This window comes from Fistularia commersonii, chromosome 3, assembly GCF_037954325.1.
Source record: "Fistularia commersonii isolate RoL2024-O1a breed Wild chromosome 3, RoL_Fcom_v1.0, whole genome shotgun sequence".
Taxonomy (NCBI): Eukaryota; Metazoa; Chordata; class Actinopteri; order Syngnathiformes; family Fistulariidae; genus Fistularia; species Fistularia commersonii.
In genome coordinates, this window is record NC_141286.1 from 2,472,530 (window position 1) to 2,493,527 (window position 20,998).

The following is a 20,998-nucleotide window of genomic DNA, read 5'->3' on the forward strand; positions in this document are numbered from 1 at the left end:
TTCATCATTGCAACTGAATAGTGCAGCTGCTTCTGTGTATAATTAACTAAATATGATAAATATACTCGCCAACAGTCAGAAAGAGACACCAATCTTCTTGCTGGATGCTTAAAGTGACTTTTTTCAAATGTATTTTTATTTTTTTTAGGTAATATCTTTCAGGGAAAAATGAAAAAGGTCAGTCAGTGTTGCAGCCCTGCAGCCCTTACCTACACAGTGTAAATAAAGTCCAGAAAAAATACAAACACTAAAATATTCAAATAAACCCGAGCTTTAGGGGATTCACATTATAAATCACAGGAAGGCCTAATAGATTTTAATTTTTCGAATATTTCTCGATTCAAGTTTTTAAAATTTTGACGAGACCTCAGAGTGAAAACCCTGTTAAAAAATCCGAATAAAAACCTAAAATGAAACGGAAAAATAATAAGAATAAAGTGTGAAAATACTCCCAATACCTCAATCAATCGAAATATCCGATGCTCTTATAAATCTTAGCCTTAAAAACAATTAAATGTGTGACTATTAAACGCTCCGTCATACATCTATAATGTATCTTGTAGACTAGCAGAACCAGCGAAAAAAAAAAAACAAAAAAAACATTAGAATCTCAACACAACTTCATAGATACATAAATATCTCAAACATCAGCAGCTCGGTCTTTATATATTACCACGTCGACTTACTATCTTTCAGCCCGAAACTCGCTTCCGGCCATCGGAGAAAATGTAACGACGTAAAAAAAGATAAATTTCAAGAAAACTTACCCGACTCCTCATCTATGGCGAAGCGTCCGAGCCCGCTGCCGTCTCGGATGGAATACTGAATCTCTCCGTCTCTGCCATCGTCCTCATCGTTCGCCGTGACTTGAAGCAGGGTAGTTCCGATCCGAGCGTTCTCCTTTACTGATCCAGTCAGTGCGAATTGGGAAAAATAAGGGGCGTAGAGGTTTTCGTTAACATCGAGAACCTCTACCTCCACGTAGGTAACGGAGAGAAGAGAAACGGGCCGTCCCTTGTCTTTGGCTCTGACGGTAAGATTGTAGAATTGCTGCGTCTCGTAGTCCAGTTCTTTCGTGAGTCGAATCGCCCCGCTAGTCCTGTCGATCTCGAACAAGCCGTTGTAGTCGTTGGCTAGAGAGTAGCGGACCTGGCCACCCAGGCCCAGATCCGGGTCCTGGGTTTCTAACCAGGCTACGACGGTTCCCACCGGGAGGTCCTCCAGAGCCCTGGCCTTGTAGACGCTGGGGATAAAAAGTGGCGGACAGTCATTGACGTCATCTAAAATGATTTTCAAAGAAGTGACAGAAAACTTCTGTCTCCCCTTCTCCGCTTTGTCTCGCGCCTCGATCCTCAAGTTAAAGGTAGAACAGAACTCTCGGTCTAGTTGGCCGGCGATGTACACGATGCCGTTGGTGGAGTTGATGCCGAATTGGGCGACGCTGGTCAAAAGAGAGTAGGCTACCTCTCCGTTGGGTCCGAGATCCTTATCGGTCGCTTCCACTTGAATGATATCCGTGCCGATGGCCGTGTTTTCCGGTATGACAATCCTGTACCCTCCGTCTTGTAAAAACTGAGGCGTGTTATCGTTAGCGTCTTCTACGTTGACCGTTAGCAAGCGCCAAGCGCTCCTCTGCGGCCGGCCGAGGTCGTAGATCGTTACGTTGAGCAGATAGCGATCTCGTTTTTCTCTGTCCATGGGCAGAAAAACAGTGATAATCCCCGTCTCCATGTGAATTTTAAAACAGCTGTCGCCGTTTCCATCGGAGAGAGAATAAACAAGCTGGCCGTTGAACCCGGTGTCGCCGTCGTAGGCATCCACCTTGAAAATACTCGCGCCGACCTTTAGGTCCTCGGACACGGAGATCTCCGCGGGGAAAGATTTGTCAAATTGGGGCGTCTGCCGATTGACGGAGAAAAGGTCGATAAAACCTTCCTCGATCCTGGACTTGGTGCTGGCTTTCGACTTCTTGAGTAGCTTTTCAGCTAATTTTTGGGCCACCCTGGTCTCTTTGCAATTAAAACTTTTCGGAGGAGATTTCCCGTGAACGATGGAGATGTTCACAAACATGGGATCGGAATAATTCTCCCCGTCGGTGGCGGTGATTTTCAGGCTAAACACGCCGTTTTTCGGGGCGGCTGTCGCAAGAGGGCGTCGCAGAGCGAGCACCCCTGAATCTGGGTTGAGATCAAAGTAGCCCCATTCATTCCCTGAAATGATCTTATATTTGACTAATTCTAACTCGTCGATATCGATGGCAGACATGGTGGTGATGACCTCATCCAGCGGAAAGTCCCGAGAGATCACGCCCTGGCAGGCGACCTTTTCGAACAAAGGCTGGTTATCGTTTACGTTCTCCAGGTGAATCGTGACATTGACTTCGCTTTCCCGCCTGTAAGGCGCGCCCCAGTCGGACGCTCGGACCACGAAAACAAAGTTTTCGGACGACGATTCAAAGTCCAGCTCTTGAGTGGTGCTGATGATCCCGGAAAACTGATTGATTTTGAACGGTATCGGCTGAAGGCTGGAAATGCTGTACGTGATGTATCCATTTTCTCCTTTGTCGCCGTCCATGGCGGAAACCGCCAGGACGCCGGTCCCGACCGCTACGCTTTCGTTCACGAAGCCCTCGTAAGACGATTGAGAGAACGTCGGGGTGTTATCGTTGGCGTCCTCGACGGAAACCCGAACGTTCACCTTGAGCTCGCTGTCGACTTCCGATATCTCGAGATCGAAGACGTCCTGGGCGAGCCGGGTGAACCAGCGGGCGGTGGAAACCACACCCGTCAGGGTGTTGATTTGGAAAAAAGCCGAATCCGGAGAAGGCGTGAGGACGTACTCCGCATCATCCGGCTCTGGCTTTATTTTGACGGCGTCTAGGATCGTGCCCGGCGGGGAGATTTCATTCAGGGTGACGTCATAAACCTCCCGCTCGAATTTGATCTCCGTTATCTGAGGTCTCGTCGCCTTAAGGTGAACGACCTTGACGGCGGAGAATTTCGGCGGGGTGCCTCGGTCCCTCGCCTGTAGCGTGAGGTTAGCGCCGTGAGGATACGTGTCCCAATTCACCGCCTCGGAGGCCTTGACGGCAAACTCCCCGTCGTGAGATCGTTCGATGAAAAACTGCTCCGAAGGGTCTCCGCCGACGATGTTGACCGACTCGATCTCTCCGTTCAAGCCTTCGTCCGGGTCTTCCACGGCGACCACGGCGTAAAGCGGGTTTTTATCGAGCCAGGACGGACTGCGAGCGACGACGTTCATGAACGGGGCGTGTTCGTTCAACCGCTCCACGTGGACGAAGAGCTTGGCGGTGCTGCTGACCCCGTTGTTCCCGTAAAGTTTCATCCCCCGGTCCACGGCCAGGATCTCTAAGTCGTACCGGTTCTGCTCGTCGACGTTGAGTTTGCCGCTGAGCGAAACTACTCCGCTGGTCGGATGCACGGCAAAAAGCTCCATTTTGTCTTTTAAAAAATAGTAAAATTCCCCGTTGGAGCCGATATCCGCGTCCGTCGCGGTAACTTGTGCTATGCTAGTCCTGAGAGGAGTGCTCTCCGCGATGGTGACGGAGTAGGTGGTGGGAGAAAACAAGGGTCGTAGGTCATTCATATCCAAGACTTGTATGCTCACTTTAGTCCACGTTTCGAGTAGGGCCTCCCCCTTGATGGAGGCTTTCACCGTCAATACGTAATTATCCTGAATCTCTCGGTTCAAGATGGCCGCGTTGCCTCCTTTAGTCCTTATTCGCAAAAAGCAGAAGTCCCCCAGCACGTACTCCTCCGCCTTGAAAAACCCCTCGTCGTCCCCCGACGTGATCCTGTAGCGAATCTCCCAGGAGCGCTGGGCCAGGTGAACGCCCATTTTAACTTTACTGTTGGCGTAGGTGCGTGCCGCTGAGTTTTCATAAACCGTGGCGTGGTAAACAGCCTGAGTGAAGCCAAAACGATGTCCATTCTGAGGGGGGCTGTTCTGACCCCGGCAGGGCGGCGGCTTGAAGAGAAGCAACAGAAGCAGCGGGGCGAGGCCGAGGAGAAGGGCACGCATGCCTGCCCACTGGCCCATATTCACATCCATCCCATCATCACTCCATCCTGGAACAGAAAGAGACAGGGAGGGAGAAACGTTAGCCTCCGGGGGAGGGATTTATAACAACAAAACGCAAGCCGCGTATCCACAACTTGACCTTTGAACCCCCTGTTTCTAATGGGCTACTAATTATCCGTTGCGCTGCGCCGACGGATCGGATCGTAGTCGCCGGGCAACCCGAAGGAAAGCTGACATCATACTTGTGCGGTAGCCGGACAATGACAGTCAATTGCGAGTTTCACAAAAACCAGAGGTGGTTTTGAGAAGGAACAAAATAATTACACGGCAAAGGAGATGAGGGTAACATCCCCAAAACAAACAATATACGGTAAAATGATGGGGCTCCGAAGCGGTGACCCTATTATAACCCTCTTCCTTTTAAAAGTGCAGCCTTGCGTTTTTAACAAAAAAAAACAAAAAAACAAAAAAAAAAAAAACATGCATTATCTCCCGGGGGTCAACCAGATACCGGTTTGAAATGAAAGTCAAGTAAATGTGTTCAAATTTCGTTCTCTCGTGTATATATAAAAAAAAAAAAAAAAAAAAAAAAAAAGCAGCCACAAAATATGTGCCAATCTGGGCTTTGGAATAAAAGCTTGATCCGGTAAATGCCATGTTGTGGTGATGCCACACTGGTCTGTATTTTGATGACTCTGTATTTTCCACCACAAGGGATGGAAGGCGGAACAGACCCAGTCAGAGGGCAGCGATAATAACACGCTTACATGCTCGCACACACACACACAAGCGCAAAAATCACACACGTATGTTCTACCATTACCAACCATTAAGTTTCAAACAAGAGTTTCGAGAGGAGGATTTCAAAAAAAAAAAAAAAAAAAAATATTTGGCTTCGTCAGCATGACCAAAAACCACCCCAGCTGAAACAATGCAAACCGATGCCTCAGCCCGCATTTAAATACAATTCATTCAAGTCGTTCGGGGGAAGACAGGCAAGAATCCAGCCGAGTGAAATGCCAAGAACAACCCTGCAATTTTCGTCTGACCTTAAACTGTCATCTCAGTGTCAACTTCAGTCAATCAAGAAGGAATTGGGGGGGTTCTGGAAGAGGGGGGTTAGGCAGGCACTGAGGGTTTTTGAGGACTTTCTGCTAAAAAGTGTTTCAGAGAAGTCAAAGTCAGCTTTACTGGGTCAGTACATTTCTCCTTTGAGATAGCAGTTCCAGTGGGGAGGCACAGTAATGATCCGGCAAGAGTGCATTAACCCTTTCCGACTGGCTTGGAGTGCACGGGGGAGAAAGAAACAAATGACAAAGAAAGCCGACCGGTTAAATTAAAATGACAGTATAAGTACAAAAATTTAAAAAGCTGAATCGCGTGAAAGTTGAAGGCGCATTTGCTGTTTATCCAAACCGGCGTGGGAATTAAAATAAAGCATATCGGGTCAAACCGGATGACTGCTGTCAAAAGTGTTTGAAAATTTTTTGCAACACAAGCAATGATCAAGTTTGATCTAATAAAAAACATTGAGAAAAAAATAAAAATAAAAGATATAAACAGTACAGGACTGCCTCAGAAAACTAGAATATTGTGATAAAGTTCTTTATCTTTTGTAATGCAATTACAAAATCAAAAATCTCATACATTCTGGATTCATTACAAATCAACCGAAATATTGCAAGCCTTTTATTATTTTACCTTTTTTTTTTTTTTTTGCAAAGGCAGAAATGTTGCATTACTTTCACTCCCTGCAAATTCAAACACTCTTACTTTAAACAAAAAAAGAGGATGGAAAGGAAAAACAAATGTTTAGGTTACATTTTGAAAAGATAAGCAACTTTTAATTGTTGTTGTAAAATGCTTTTTGAAGAAGAACTTGAGTAAAACCACCAAAATAATCAAATTAAAGCTGAAACAGACCCACGTGAAAGAATTCTAATGTTCACAATGAATCATATTTGCAAACTACATGGAGATGAATTGCAGTTGTATTGGATTGTCTGGTAATATTTATAAATAAAATTAGAATATTGTAATAAAGTTCTTTATCTTCTGTGATGCAATTACAAATATATTCTGGATTCATTACAAAGCAACTGAAATATTGCAATAATTATTTTAATATTGCTGATTATGGCTTACATCTTAAGAAAACTCAAAAATCCTATCTCAAAATATGAGAATATCATGAAAAAGTAATTTTTGTTTTTGTAATTGCATTACAGAAGATAAAGAACTTTATCACAATATTCTAATTTTCTGAGACAGTCCTGTATATGTGTGTGTGGGAGTTAGTATTGACACACACACACACACACACACACACAAACATACCCAGTATTTATTCATTTATCCCAATTGTGCTTTGGCTTCAAGAACTGAAAGTGGTTCAGAATCTGTAATTCATAGTTTTGAATGGAAACTTGCCTGCAAGAAACATCTCTTAAAAATATCCTTATGTAATAATTAAAAAAAAAAAAAAAAAAAAATCTTCAAATCATATCATCTTGAACAAGAGTATCACATCATTTCTCGCCAGTATAAACCTGGTGAACTTTTAATATTTCAATATACCAAATGAAGTGATCCTAGCAGTGCGGGGACCTTAAAATCAAAACATCACCCCATTTTTTCCCCTCACATCCTTCTGCCTGCATGAGATTTCATCCCTTCCTATTTCCTCCCCACTTCAATGAGACTCTGTGCCAGCTTGATTGTTACTGTTGTGATTTATAATAAGACGGTCCCTCAAATTAACATTTTCTAGAAGTGCTTATTACCGCTGGGAAAACAGGCCTCAGCCCATGCCACTGTTTGTTTGATGAGTGTGAATTTAGCCTGCCGTCTGTCCTTCGCAGTCGCTACCATCCCATAATGCCCCGGAGATGTCCGCATTTGGATCTAACGTAAACATACATCTGGGCAAAGAGCGCCCCGCTTTGTTTCACACCACACAAACACACTCCGGTGCATTTGCGGGCATCGCGACTTATTCCTGTCCCGCCGCATTCGGAGTTTTGCCCCGAGGGTTGGTTTGAGGGCAGAGAGCGGCGGGTTGACGTCAAACACATGCACGCCGTGTCGGCAACACATGCACGCCGTGTCGGCCTTTTTCATAATTCCGTCCAGATCGGTGACAACCTCGCGCGCCGGGACGCCAACGGAGAGAGAGGCGTCCGCAGGCTGGAACTTGTCATCCAGCGGATATCCATCAAGTTTGCTTTACCCTGGAATAGTTGTCATGCGAATGCGCTTGAGTGTGTTGGTGCGTTTTTTTTGTTTTTTGTTTTTCCTTATTAACCTGCACGGTTTTGGGATCCGACGTAGAAAGAAATGGAGGTGCGAGAAGCTAACAAACCTACTGGACCAGCGGCGTCAGAGGCTTAAGGATGGAAACTGCATGGAACGCATAACAGCAAACTTACCACTTCGGACAGACCTATATCTTGACAAATGGGCAATATTAAAAATATATAAATATTAAAAAATATTTAAAAAATATTAATATTAAAAAATATTTAAAAAATATTAATATTAAAAAATATTTAAAAAATATTAATATTTAAAATATTTTAAAAATATTAATATTAAAAAATATTTTGGAAAATATTAATATTAAAAAATATTTTAAAAATATTAATATTAAAAAATATTTGGAGAGTTGAAGATATTATCTCTATTTGACTGAGTTAGATGTTTTTTGGTGTGATTTATTTTTTTTTTCCTCATTAACCTGCACGGTTTTGGGATCTGACATAGAAAGAAATGGAGGTGCGAGAAGCTAACAAACCTACTGGACCAGCGGCGTCAGAGGCTTAAGGATGGAAACTGCATGGAACGCATAACAGCAAACTTACCACTTCAGACAGACCTATATCTTGACAAATGGGCAATATTAAAAATACATAAATATTAAAAAATATTTTAAAAATATTAATATTAAAAAATATTAAAAAATATTTTGAGAGTTGAAGATATTATCTCTCTTTGACTGAGTTAGATGGTTTTTGGTGTGATTTTTTTTTTTTTTTTTTTTTTCCTCATCAACCTACACGGTTTTGGGATCCGACATAGAAAGAAATGGAGGTGCGAGAAGCTAACAAACCTACTGGACCAGCGGCGTCAGAGGCTTAAGGATGGAAACTGCATGGAACGCATAACAGCAAACTTACCACTTCAGACAGACCTATATCTTGACAAATGGGCAATATTAAAAATATATAAATATTAAAAAATATTAATATTAAAAAATATTAAAAAATATTTGGAGAGTTGACGATAGTATCTCTATTTGACTGAGTTAGATGTTTTTTGGTGTGATTTTTTTTTTTTTTTTCCTTATTAACCTGCACGGTTTTGGAATCCGACATAGAAAGAAATGGAGGTGCGAGATGCTAACCGCTACGCCGCCGGAACGCCCCTGCAACCAACTTCCCGTGAACGAATGATTCTTCTTGAAAGAAAAAATCTCAGCGCTTAATGAGATGAGATGAGTGTAAAAGTGTAAACACAGCGATTTAAGGAAAAACCAGGTGTTTTCGCTTAGAGTTCTTCTATTAATTGCACATAAAATGATCCCAGTAAACTGGCTCAAACCCCAAAAACCTACTGGACCAGCGGCGTCAGAGGCTTCAGGATGGAAACTGCATGGAACGCATAACAGCAAACTTACCACTTCAGACAGACCTATATCTTGACAAATGGGCAATATCAAAAAAATATAAATATTAAAAATATTTAAAAAAAATAATATTAAAAAATATTAAAAAATATTAATATTAAAAAATATTAAAAAAATATTAATATTAAAAATATTAAAAATATATTAGTATTAAAAATATTAAAAAAATATTAATATTAAAAAATATTTAAAAATATTTGGAGAGTTGAAGATATTATCTCTATTTGACTGAGTTAGATGTTTTTTTGTGGGTTTTTTTTTTTTTTCAGTTTTATTTTATTTTTCGCTTGCTATTGAGGAAATAAGTGACCTATAAAGAATATTGTATAATGTGTATCTTGTTATGAGGTTTTGTAAGAATGTGTATGACTCTGTTAAGGAATCTGTTCGAATAAATGTTCAAAAAAAAAGTGTAAACACAAAGCTCTCTATTATTTCATTTTCCAACAAAACCCTGACCTAATATACAATAACTCTCAAATCCATTTATAGACCTTTGGATTTCATCACTTTTAAAAAAAGGGGAAAATAAAGGTATTTATAAATAAATAATACTTGGTGTGCTTTAGATTTCATGTAATTCTTACTTAGATCACAAGTAAGATAAGATAAGATAAGATAAGAACAACTTTATTTATCCCGAAGGAAATTGTTGTGCCAGAGTTTCCAGCAAAAACATAACAGTAATAGATAATAGTAGGAAGGAGGGAGAATAAGAAATGCAATAAAATATAAATTGTCAAGGTTAAGGCTATCAAGTGTTTTAAGGTCTTAAGTGCAAAGATTTGAAGATTCCCTGCGGCTGAGGGAGGAGGTGTGTAAGTGTGTAATTGCCATGTTGTTTCTATACGGGGAAACCCCACTAAATACACACTAACGTGCACACGGAGATGTGCACGTAGCCTCCCATTACCTCTTTATTCGCTGTTAATTGGCCTTGAATCGTGCAGAAAACAGCAGCGTCCGCTCACCACGTCCACAAATGCTACAAGCCGTCACACACACACACACACACACACACACACACACACCTGCTTTCCGGTTTCATCTTCCAACAGGTAAACAAACGGAGCGAGCCGCTGATAGAGGCGATAATCAGCCTGAAAAGCAGCAGGCAAAGAACATATTTATTTATTTCGCTTTTCCGTGGAAAGAGTGAGTCAGCGCACACGCGGTGCGTGTCGACAGCAGCGAATACGGCAGACGCCGGAGGCCGGCGTTCGGGGAGGCTCTCCTCTGACGCGATTTAAAGAAATAATCAGACTTTTTGCTGTCATTTAAATAGAAAAGAAATCACTTAATTCAATTAATAAGGAAGGCTTCCAAAATTTGGATGCGTTCCTTGTGCAGGGGCCAAGCTAATCCTTAACAAAAAAAAAAAAAAAAAAGTCCAAAAATCTCAGTGTTGGTCTTTTCTCTGCAAAGAAAAGATGTTTTTCATACCGTCCATCGCATACTTTCACAAAAACCATTCAATTCGGAGACAGCCATTAAAGCTAGGTTTCGGTTTTTTTTGATGCTTTACTTGATTTCTCTATAAATAATTGTTTCACTTCAGAAAATGGTGGAAATGTCTGATCGGTATTCCAGAGTTACACTCCACTTCCTTAAGTGGTTTTATCTAATCGGTGCAAAATTCTCACATTACCTTTGTCGGAACTGGAATGAACCACTTATATTTACACTTGAGAAACTAATGCAACAGATTTTGGCTTTTTTTTGTGGTTTAAATGTGAGGGAAATCCAACGTCTAGGGACATTCAAGTTTTTTTGTTTTTTTTTTAATTCTGACCGTCGTGTCATTCATGCATCAGCCATCAGCTATCAAAAAAAAAAAAAAAAAAAAAAACACATCATCTGAGCCAAGCTGGTATTTTGTCAGTTAAGTGGACCTTGCTGCCAAATTCTGCTATGCAGCAAAAACACTGGGAGTGTTTTCTGTCCAGCTGTGATAATTATGGCCTCATCTCTCTGGAAGGAGACGCAGAAGACTAGCAGGAAGACGGGCTGCCGGCAAGAGGGAATAAAGAGCATAAAAGCTCAAGAAGAAAACAAACACCAAAACAAGATTGTGGGAGCAGGAGAGGGTTGCTGTACTATCTCTTCCACACAGAGACCTGCAGCACGGCGCCAAAGACTGTCACAACTGTCGTCTACGCTTAATATATCAATCAGCAAAAGGGTCTCGAAAAAAACAAAAAAAGAAATAAAGGAAATGCATACACAGTAAACCCTTTTTACCTCATTTCATGTGACACGTGTGTTTCAAACTACTCAGGATGACTTTTGGAAAGAAAAAAAAAAAGGAGGAATCAGATTAAAATTATATTATTATTATATATTGGGTATATTAAATGCTATATAACAAGGGTGGGCAATCGTTTTGGCTGGCTGCTACATTTCTTATTTAATAGTTATGTGCAATTGGATAATGTGTAAATTGAACAAAATAAAAAATTGCAATTTTAATTTTTTTTTAGCATTTTATTTCAATGTTAAAATCATGAATGATCATATGAAACAAAAGGAAAAAAAAGGAGTTTCTAAATTCAATATTAATTGAAAATATTCACAGAAAATAGTTTGGTGGGCCAGAAAAAAAAAAAATAAAAATAAAAAAAGGGCCAAATGTGGTCCGCAGCCTTTTAAATGGCCAAGTATGCTGTATACAGTATGTTTATTTAATATATCTATTTATTCATACATTTATTTATTTATATAATAAACCTTAAAAATAAAATAAAATAAATAAAATAAAATAATATATATAATAAAACTTATATAAGAGGATAAAAAAAGTTGGAATTAAATCATTGTTTTATTTAGGTTTAGAAACAGCACTGATAATTTATGATTTAAAAAGGGTGAGACATTCAGGGCTGTTGCATCGCAGGCTAACACTCGCACGAGGACAAGTACCAGCAGGTCGGCATCGATCTGAACTCGTGATGCTTGCAAATGTGTTTGGTCAAGCGGTAAACAGCTACAGGAGAGTCATTTTTTGCAGGAAATATAATGGAAAATGTGCTTTTTTTTCACATGTCCAACTTTGCAGAGGCTGAACCGAATCACGCGTCAATTTATACAGGTCTTTGTATGTTTTGCGGCTTTTTTTTTTTTTTTTTTCAAAGGAAACATTATTTTTCTGAATACCAGATTTATCTTTAGCCCTTCAAAAACATTTATCGCATTCTCATAAATAATCCCGGCTACCCTGAACCTTAAGGTGCAACCAATTTCTTGCTCCACATCAAGGTCAACTCTCTTGCTCCAAACCACATCGACTATGTTCATCATTGTTCCCTTAAACTGTAATTATAACACATCTTAGCTTGGAATAGCGCGTCCATGGTTGCGGTTCTGAATCGATAACAATTGCAGTCCTGTATTAGGAGACAATGGCATTGAAATGCAAAACAGTGTTAGAGCAACGCCGGGGAAAATCGGATGGATTCTCATGTCTATCGCTGCTCTTTTTTTTTCCCGTTGTTAAAAGCTTCAGTCATATTCTAAACCATTCTATCAATGAATTTCTGTTTCTGGTATAAATGATTCTATATCTGTATCTACCCCAGCTTTGTCATGAGGTGTTGGAATAGTTTGATTAAATAAACAGAGGAAGCAAGCAGCTCCCTAGTTTGACTCTTTTGTGGTGTCGACATGTTACGCCTCTGGTTTTTACCCTAAATTTACCAGACCTGTCAACAAATTAAATGTCTCCGTATTTGCGAATCGACCAATGAGAACCGGGATAGGCTTCGGCGCCCCCCCCCCCCCCCCCCCAACCACCTTGACTGGGAGATAAGTGGAATATAAATGAATGAATAAGTAAATGCATACATAAATAAATGTTGCATCAAGCCTTCTTGATATTCGAGCACAAACCAAAATAGACTTTCTCTTCTCGCAATACAATTAGTCGATTTCGGAGGTGAAGGGTGATCGGTGTTTACAATCTCTGCAGAGTGAGAAAGATTTCTCAATTGAAAGACAAACAAGGCAGCCTTTATTATCCAGATAAAAAAAAAATAAATAAAGAAGTTCTTTTTATTTTTTTGTTGTTCTTTATATTTTGTCTTGGGAAAAAAAAAACAAAAAAAACCTTTGACTTGAAAATCATTTTAGGTTTGGGATGATTGATTGGTCTGCCTTGTCTGTCAGCACTTTGGTTATGTTTTGGTTAAGATACAAACACTTGGTAAAAGGTTCAGGTTAGATTACGGTTTGGCTTAAGAATGACTGCTTTGTCGAGGTAAGAGATTCTTCTGGAACTGGGTAAAGGGAGGAAAGTAAAAAAAAAAAAAATCACATCACTCAAAGCCTGTAATCATCATGGTGGATGATCATGTTTAAAAGCTGATTTTGGCTGCGGTTAATATGGAAAATAACAAATACGTATCATTGGTTTGTAAAAGACTATCAATCGTCAGAACGTGACAGAAAAATTGAGAAAAACTTGCAAGTTTAAGGCAGTAAATGTAGCTACGAATCTTTTGTTTGTCAAGCTTTAAAAAAGGGGTTTTCAAGGTCTGAAATGCTAAAATAAGTAGTTTGAAAGACAAACAGATGTACATTTAACAAATAGCGGATCACAAAACAACAACAACAACACACACAATGGTTTTTTGCAACCTTCCGCACAACAGGTACCTACGGTTTCTAAATACTTGAAAGTTATACATGATTTCTGAAACTCTGTTCAATCCAAAGTTCACCGAAATAAACGCTTTTATTTGGAAGAAACTTGTGACCCCAAGTCATATTGAACATTACTATAAGAGATCTGAAAAGCTGGAAACATTTATGACCCTCTACGTGTATATTTACATCAGACTTGGCCATTTTTACGGCCGATTTTGTTTTCTTTCATCCGTCCCGCCAAACTATTTACTTTGAATATTTTAATAAATGTTTTCAATCGTTTTTTTTTTTTTGTATGGATGATTCCATACAAAATTATGTCAGTCCGTTTATACAATCGTTTATGATTTTAAAGTTGAAATAAAAGGCCATGAAAAAAAATATAAAAAAAAAAAAAAAATCAATATTAATATTATGTGATATGATGCAATTTTCATTTTGTTCCACACCTAAAAATTAAAAAAAGCAGAAATAATTACCCAACCCTGATTTATATGATTATCACAAATCTGTGTGCTATATACCGTTTAACTGTCTCCAATCAATGTTATGGTGAAAAAAGGAATTGTGCATGCACACTTAAGGTGTGTGTGTGTGTGTGTGTGTGTGTGTGTGTGTGTGTGTGTGTCCAATGAGTGATCATGACTATGGACCATAGGGTGGTGAACAACTGGTTTCTCAGCTCACTGCTAATTGCTCATCCATTACTCTGAGCAAGATTACAAACACACCAAGGACATAAACAGTGGAAGGCATTAACAAACCACAGCCTAATGGATATCTGTGTGTGTGTGTGTGTGTGTGTGTGTGACTTTAATACGATGCTCTTTGTTCTTCTATCTCGCTTAATATATAGAACCGCTGGTTTGTGTCACCATGACTCCCAGCATCACCTGAGCTGCATCCTGCAGCAACTTTAATGAAGGAGATTTACCTCAAACCTCACAGGCTTAAAGCTATTAACTCATCTACTATATCAAGAACATATATATATATATATATATATATATATATATATATATATATATACACACACACACACACATATACATAAACACACCTGAATCCTTTCAGAAAACAAGTCGTCATTGGTTCTTACATCCCCTGGCAGATGGAAGCGTGAAGGAAAAAAAAAGCGATGCTTTACTTCTTGAAAACAACTCTGAAAATAAATTAAAATAAGCCAAAATACGAAAAAAAAATAAATCTGTAAAAGGATCTTGCACTCACATGACCAACATCCTGTGCAGACTCTTGGCCCTAGAAATAAACTAGACTGATATTTCTATCTATTGTTATCTGTCAATAAATATTCAGCCTACACACACACACACACACACACAGAATAATAGGTTTGACGTTAAAAACTCAGCTTTTAATTTCACCTCCGTTCACACTTCGCTCAGTCTCTTCCTATAGAAACCATAGCTTGTGTTTGTGCACCATAAGAACACGCTAATCTGCTCACATGAACATTAAACATGAATAATAAATCAGGACTCGTGAATGTTTTTTCTAGCCGATGGTCAGTCCGTGTAAATTCTTCACGCCATCTCGTCTCGCCGGCTGAAATTGTCCCTCTGGCATTTTAGAGCCTGCTCATTTTTTTTTTTTTTTTTTTTTTATTTTGAAGGTCAACCTTGGTTTTATTAGCACACACCTCTGCAGAACTTCCATCAATGCAAGAAACACATCTGTGGTGACTCATGCATATTTACTCCTTCCTTGCTGCTGCTCTCACTCACCTTCCACAATCCCTCCACAACAAGAGAGTGGGTGGTAATGAACTTTTATTGTGTGTGTGTGTGTGTGTGTGTGAGCGGGTGATATTAACTTGTTCACCCGTTTGCTGAGGGTTCATCTTACTAGTCCCTCAATCTTTTGTGTCCAATCCAACCCTCCTCTATGTCCTGGTTTGTTTCTTTTCCCACCCATCTCCACACAAGTACTTAATAAGGAACTACAAGAGGCGAAGAAATTAGTTTGTGTGTGTGTGTGTCCTTCACACACACACCTCTTTCAGAGAGACTGAATACACATTTCCATCCTGAAGTGTAAACTGGAAGTGACACACTCTTTTCATGTTCTCATCTAAAGCAGCTTCATCAGCCGTATGGAATGGGATTCCCAGTGATGCCTACAGGGGCGGTATGTTTTATTCAAATAAAAACAGAAATACCCTTGATCTATTCATTCTCTTAAAAAGTTAGAATAGCGCCGAATCATAACGAAAGTTATCTCAAAGCCCTTTGCATAGAAGAGGACTAGTCTGTATTTTTTTTGTCATAATATTATTTACGGAGAACTGTAAATTTACAGGCCCGTCCGTCTATTTGTCAATCCGCCTCTCTGCCGTCGGCTCATTTATTTAAACCGACGACATCAATCCTTTGTTTCTGTTCTTTTTGTGAGGCAGATCGATACACTTTTGTGAGAATTTTAAAGCGAGAAGAGACTGTGTGAAAAATCTAGCGGCTCATAAAGAAGTGAATAGATAAATAAATGAGCGGGTCTATTAGCGCTGAGGAATACGGGTGGAATAATTAGCACTGTGCCATACAGTTTTATATATTACTCCTCTGTAACGTGTAAATGCTGCAGACATATGTGCTACCAGAAAAAAAAAAAAAAAAAAAAAATCTATAACTATTCAGAAAAAAAAAAAATGAGTGTTTGTATCATTTTCAGATTTTAACACATTTAGATTTTTTTTTTTTTTTTGAAATTTCAATAATAAGCGACTAATGATGTGATATTTCCAATAATGACCATACAATTCCATTATCTGAGGGAAATGAGGGAAGATAAAGCTAAAAAAATAAACCATTGGAGGAACATGAGTGCTGAAGATCTTATATAGAGTTAAATACATTTATAAAAGATCAAACAATCCATCTGCTGTTCCGTGTTTGGACTTCTACGTCACTTCCAGGATATGAGCTGTGTTTTACCTTTGGATAATGATTAAATCAAACTATTCCCTACTATGCAAGGAAAACAGATTTAGAGATTATTCCTTGGCAATTACATTAAAAATCAAAAAAAAAATCCCTTTTTATTATGGTCTGCTGAGCAGTGAAGCTCAGCATAAAGATGATGAGTGATGATTTTTAATGAGTGTTTCATCTAGTTAAAGAAACACATTTTTTTTCCAATCCTTTGCTTGTTACGGGGCACATTAAAAAACCTGGCTTTTGTGTGGATTAGCTTGCAAGTGGTCAGGAGCGCTTTTCAAATTGAATAAACAAGCATTTTACCCACAAGCCCCATTTTGTTTAGAGAGAGAGAACAAGGACAGAATTAGACCGAATGAGGTTCTGCACCAGAGCTTATATGAAAGTAATGAAGGAGAAAAGCACTGAGTTCGAATGGTCGACCACACAGGCTGGATCAGCAGGCTGCTTCTGGGAAAGGGATCTATATTAACAGGATGATGAGCCACAGGAAAACGACGACTAAAATTGAGTGGGGACGGTGTCAGGGAGGATGTATAATAACTCCGTGAAATAGTGAAGACATTTATTTTATTTATTTATTTTTTTGTGTTTTTTTGTAGGTTTTTTTCCGGCCCGCCAAACCATTTTCTTTAAAATTATTTTAATTTTAAGGATTCTCAATCAATATTGAATTTATTTTTTATATTATTTTCCTTATTTTTTCTTTTTGTTTGATTTTGCAGGGATTCATTTTGTATGGTTGATTACATACAAAATAATCTGGGTACAATTATATGATCATTATTTGGTTTTAAGTTGAAATAAAATGCCAAAAAAAATAAATATTTAAATTGCAATTTTCATTGTGTTCAATTTACATGAAACCCTGTTGGCCTGCGCATAAAAGTGAAATAGGAAATGTGGGATGCCAGACAAAATGTTGCCCACCCCTGCTGTATAGAGAAGTATGTTAAACTGGTGCAGGACATGTATGCTCGCTGTGAGATACTGGTACGGTGTGCTGTAAGCGTAACAGAGAAGTTCATGGTGGAGGTGGGACTCCATCAGGGATCAGCTCTGAGCCCCTTCTTATTCGCAGTGGTGATGGACAGGCTGACAGATGAGGTTAGACAGGAATCCCCATGGACCATGATGTTTGCAGATGACATTGTGATCTGTAGTGAGAGCAGAAAACAGGTAGAGGAAAATCTAGAGAGGTGGAGGTATGCTCTGGAAAGGAGAGCAATGAAAGTTAGTCACAGCAAGACAGAATATATGTGTGTGAATGAGAGGAACTCGGGTGGAACGGTGAGGCTACAGGGAGTGGAGATCAAGAAGCTGGAGGATTTCAGGTACTTGGGGTCAACAGTCCAGAGCAACGGAGAGTGCGGAAAAAGAGGTGAAGAGACGGGTCCAAGCAGGTTGGAATGGCTGGAGAAAAGCATCAGGGGTACCAAGAGATAGAAGAACATCAGCCAGAATAAAAGGAAAGGTGTACAAGACAGTGGTGAGACCAGAGATGATGTTTGGACTAGAAACTGTTCCAATGACCAAAAGACAGCAGGCAGAACTAGAGGTTGCAGAGATGAAGATGCCGAGGTTCTCTTTGGGAGTGACCAGGATGGAGAGGATCAGGAATGAGTCTATCAGAGGAACAACACATGTTAGATGTTTTGGAGAGAAGGTCAGAGAAGCCAGACTGAGATGGTTGGGTCATGGACAGAGGAGGGATAGAGAATGTATTGGTAGACGGATGCTGGAATTGGAGCTGCCAGGCAAGAGGTCTGGAGGAAGACCAAAGAGAAGATTTATGGACGTAGTGAGAGAAGATATGAAGGTAGTTGGTGTGAGAGAGGAGGATACAGAGAATAGGGTTAGATGGAGAAAGGTGACTCGCTGTGGCGACACCTGACGGGAAAAGCCGAAAGAAGAAGAAGGATCTGTCACAGGGGTGCAGGACATGTATGACCGAGAACAAAGGAGTGTTCATGTCCAAACCATGGTGAAGATCTGGGTAGAAGGTTGCTGAAGGTGAAGCTGGCAGGCATGAGGTCTCGAGGAAGACCAAAGAGAAGATTTATGGACGTCTTGAGAGAAGCTATGAAGGTGTGAGAGAGGAGGATACAGAGAGTAGTGTTAGATGGAGAAAGTTGACTCGCTGTGGCGACCCCTGAAGGGAAGAGCCGAAAGAAGAAGAAGAAGAAGAAGAAGAAGAAGAAGAAGAAGAAGAAGAAGAAGATGCATAGCAGGGCCTATCTGTGCTGCAGGGATTTTTGGTGTGCAATGCCAAGCTCTAGTCTAGGATCGGCAAAACTAAGGGAAGACGTCCTCGAGCTGCGTGGAAACGGAGAACATAAAAACACAACGCTTGCCGAAATCAAGGCGCAGCAGCCAGATCGGACGAAAAGGCTGTTCTCGGCTTTGCACCCGTCAACAAACACATCCTGGATCCGGTAAAGACGGGTCGGGTAAATGCACGGAGGAAACTGTTGGGGTTCAGCGTTAAGAAACACTGATCTAACTGCTTTATAATTAACGCAGGTTATTATAAATGAACTTGTTTGGCTGTTTTGAAATATTAAAGAAACATTCAAAGAAATCCACACCTTGTCAACATTTTGCAGTAAAAAATAATCGAAAACAGTGAAGAATCATCATATTAATCAAACCAAATAACGGCTTTATGGAGGAAATTACAATCTCTGATAGAAAAACACACACACACACACACACACACACCACCGGTGTTAATCAAACAGCACTACGACAAGGACAAAATGGCAGCAGAGAATAAAGCAGTGTTTCACACAATGTTCCTCCTCCCCCATTCAGCAGCTGTGGAACATGAGAACCCTCTGTTTAAGCTAGAACGGCATCGTGAAAGAAGAGAGGAGGGGAAAAGAGAAGAGAGAGAGGAGACAGAAAGAGAAAAAAAGAGAGAGAGATGAGGATTAGTGAACAAATGCTTTGGGAGAGGAGGAGATGTAGAGCAGAGAGAGAAAAAAAAAAGCTTCTGCTAAATCACTTACCTGCCCTGCAGCTCAGCAGAGCGACAGGATGGAGGAGCGAGAACTAATGGGTTCTTCTCTTATTACCTAACACACCACTTTAAATATGGGTGGAACCATGAAATAGCTTTATTGGTAAAGCGCCAAAAAAATACCTGGGAAAAAAAAAAAATCCAGAATGTGTCGAGAAACTTGAATTAGCGTCGGTATTTATTTCAAATATCATTTTAGATTATCGCTACCGACATTAGATTATGTCCTATTTTTTTCAGCGAGCAACAAAAAAGGAGTTAAACCCCAAAACAATATGGCTTTTCACGACATGGACATGGACTTTTGTTTGTGTGTTTTGCATTTATTAGAAACTCCTATTATTTAATTTTGTATGGATGATTACATACAAAATTACCGGTGCATTAATATGATCATTAATAATTTTAAATATTTAAACAAATAAATATTTAAATAACATTCAAATATTCGAGATATTTAAATAATATTTAAATATTTAACATATTTAAATTTTCATTTTGTTCAATTTACATGATAATCAGTTGACCCGCGCATAAAAATGAAATAATAAAAAATTAAATCAGAAATGTGACCCGACAGCCAAAATAATTTAATAATAATGTAAAACGACAGGTTAGGTTCAAAACGGTTCATTCTTCACCCCAACGTATGGAACTCAAACATTAACATGCATTGCTAAAAAATTGCTAAAAAATAGAAAGAAAAAAATAGAAAAAAAAATTGAAAAAAAAAGAAAAATATTAAAGGCATTTTAAAAATATTTGATTAAAATGTTTTTATTTTATTTTTTTCACCTCCACCATGAACGTCTCTGTTACCCTTACAGCACACCGCACCACTGTCTCACAGCGAGCATACATGTCCTGCACCAGTTTATTTGATTAAATTTTGCATTAATATCCAAAACATGCAAAGAAATATTATGTGATCTCATGATATAGGAAGCATTTCATGGCGCCGTAAACAAAAGGAAGCGTAGCAGGTCAAAAACAGTAACTTTGATGAGCCAAATTGTGAGGAATTAAGCCAAGATTTGGGGAATACTTGAAGGCCAAGAACGGTACGTGTAAAGCTGACATCAAAATAAGACGGAAATCCACTCGCCAAGTCAAGTAAGTCATTTTAAAAGATTACAAAAGAGTACAAAAGCGCCGGATAAATCAAATCCATATATTGTTTATAGGCAAGCACTTAATCCTGGCTTTGGGTTTTAACAGTCGGTCCTACAAACAGATTTCAGCCGATACAAATCATTCGTCTTTCAGATAAATTGCTTTCGCTGAATCCAACTGATATATATGATTTATAAAAGTCCAACGTAAAGTGCTTGTGTTAAGTGACATTCCTGAAAAACCACTCAGCCGCTCAGAGTCGCTCAAAGGTCCTTCAACAAACCGAGCAGCCCTGAACTATTTCATATCCTCGTACGTGAAACCGACCCCGTGAGCGACTGACACACTTCCCATCTGAGTCCCTCATCTACCGAGATCCGTGAACACGGCTGGCAAATGATAAACTCTACGGAGAAAACAAAAGCTGAATAGTCTGAGTAAGTTTTATTGTCAATTTATTGTCAATTCCTTTCACATGCGCTGGACGTGGAAAGGAATTGAAATGACGTTTCTCGCTATTCCGGTGTGTAGACAGACAACTAC

The 20,998-nt window shown here is 39.6% G+C and overlaps 1 protein-coding gene across 1 annotated transcript in view; it reads right to left on the reverse strand.

The window, feature by feature from the left end:
* Window positions 1-20,998, reverse strand: part of fat3a (FAT atypical cadherin 3a) — a 206,365-nt gene that overhangs the window by 118,434 nt on the left and 66,933 nt on the right. Inside the window, exon 3 of the mRNA XM_086141306.1 lies at window positions 768-4,088. Within this exon, the coding sequence (XP_085997432.1) occupies window positions 768-4,071 (3,304 nt within the window). The 5' untranslated portion in view covers window positions 4,072-4,088. The remainder of the gene's footprint in view (window positions 1-767; window positions 4,089-20,998) is intronic.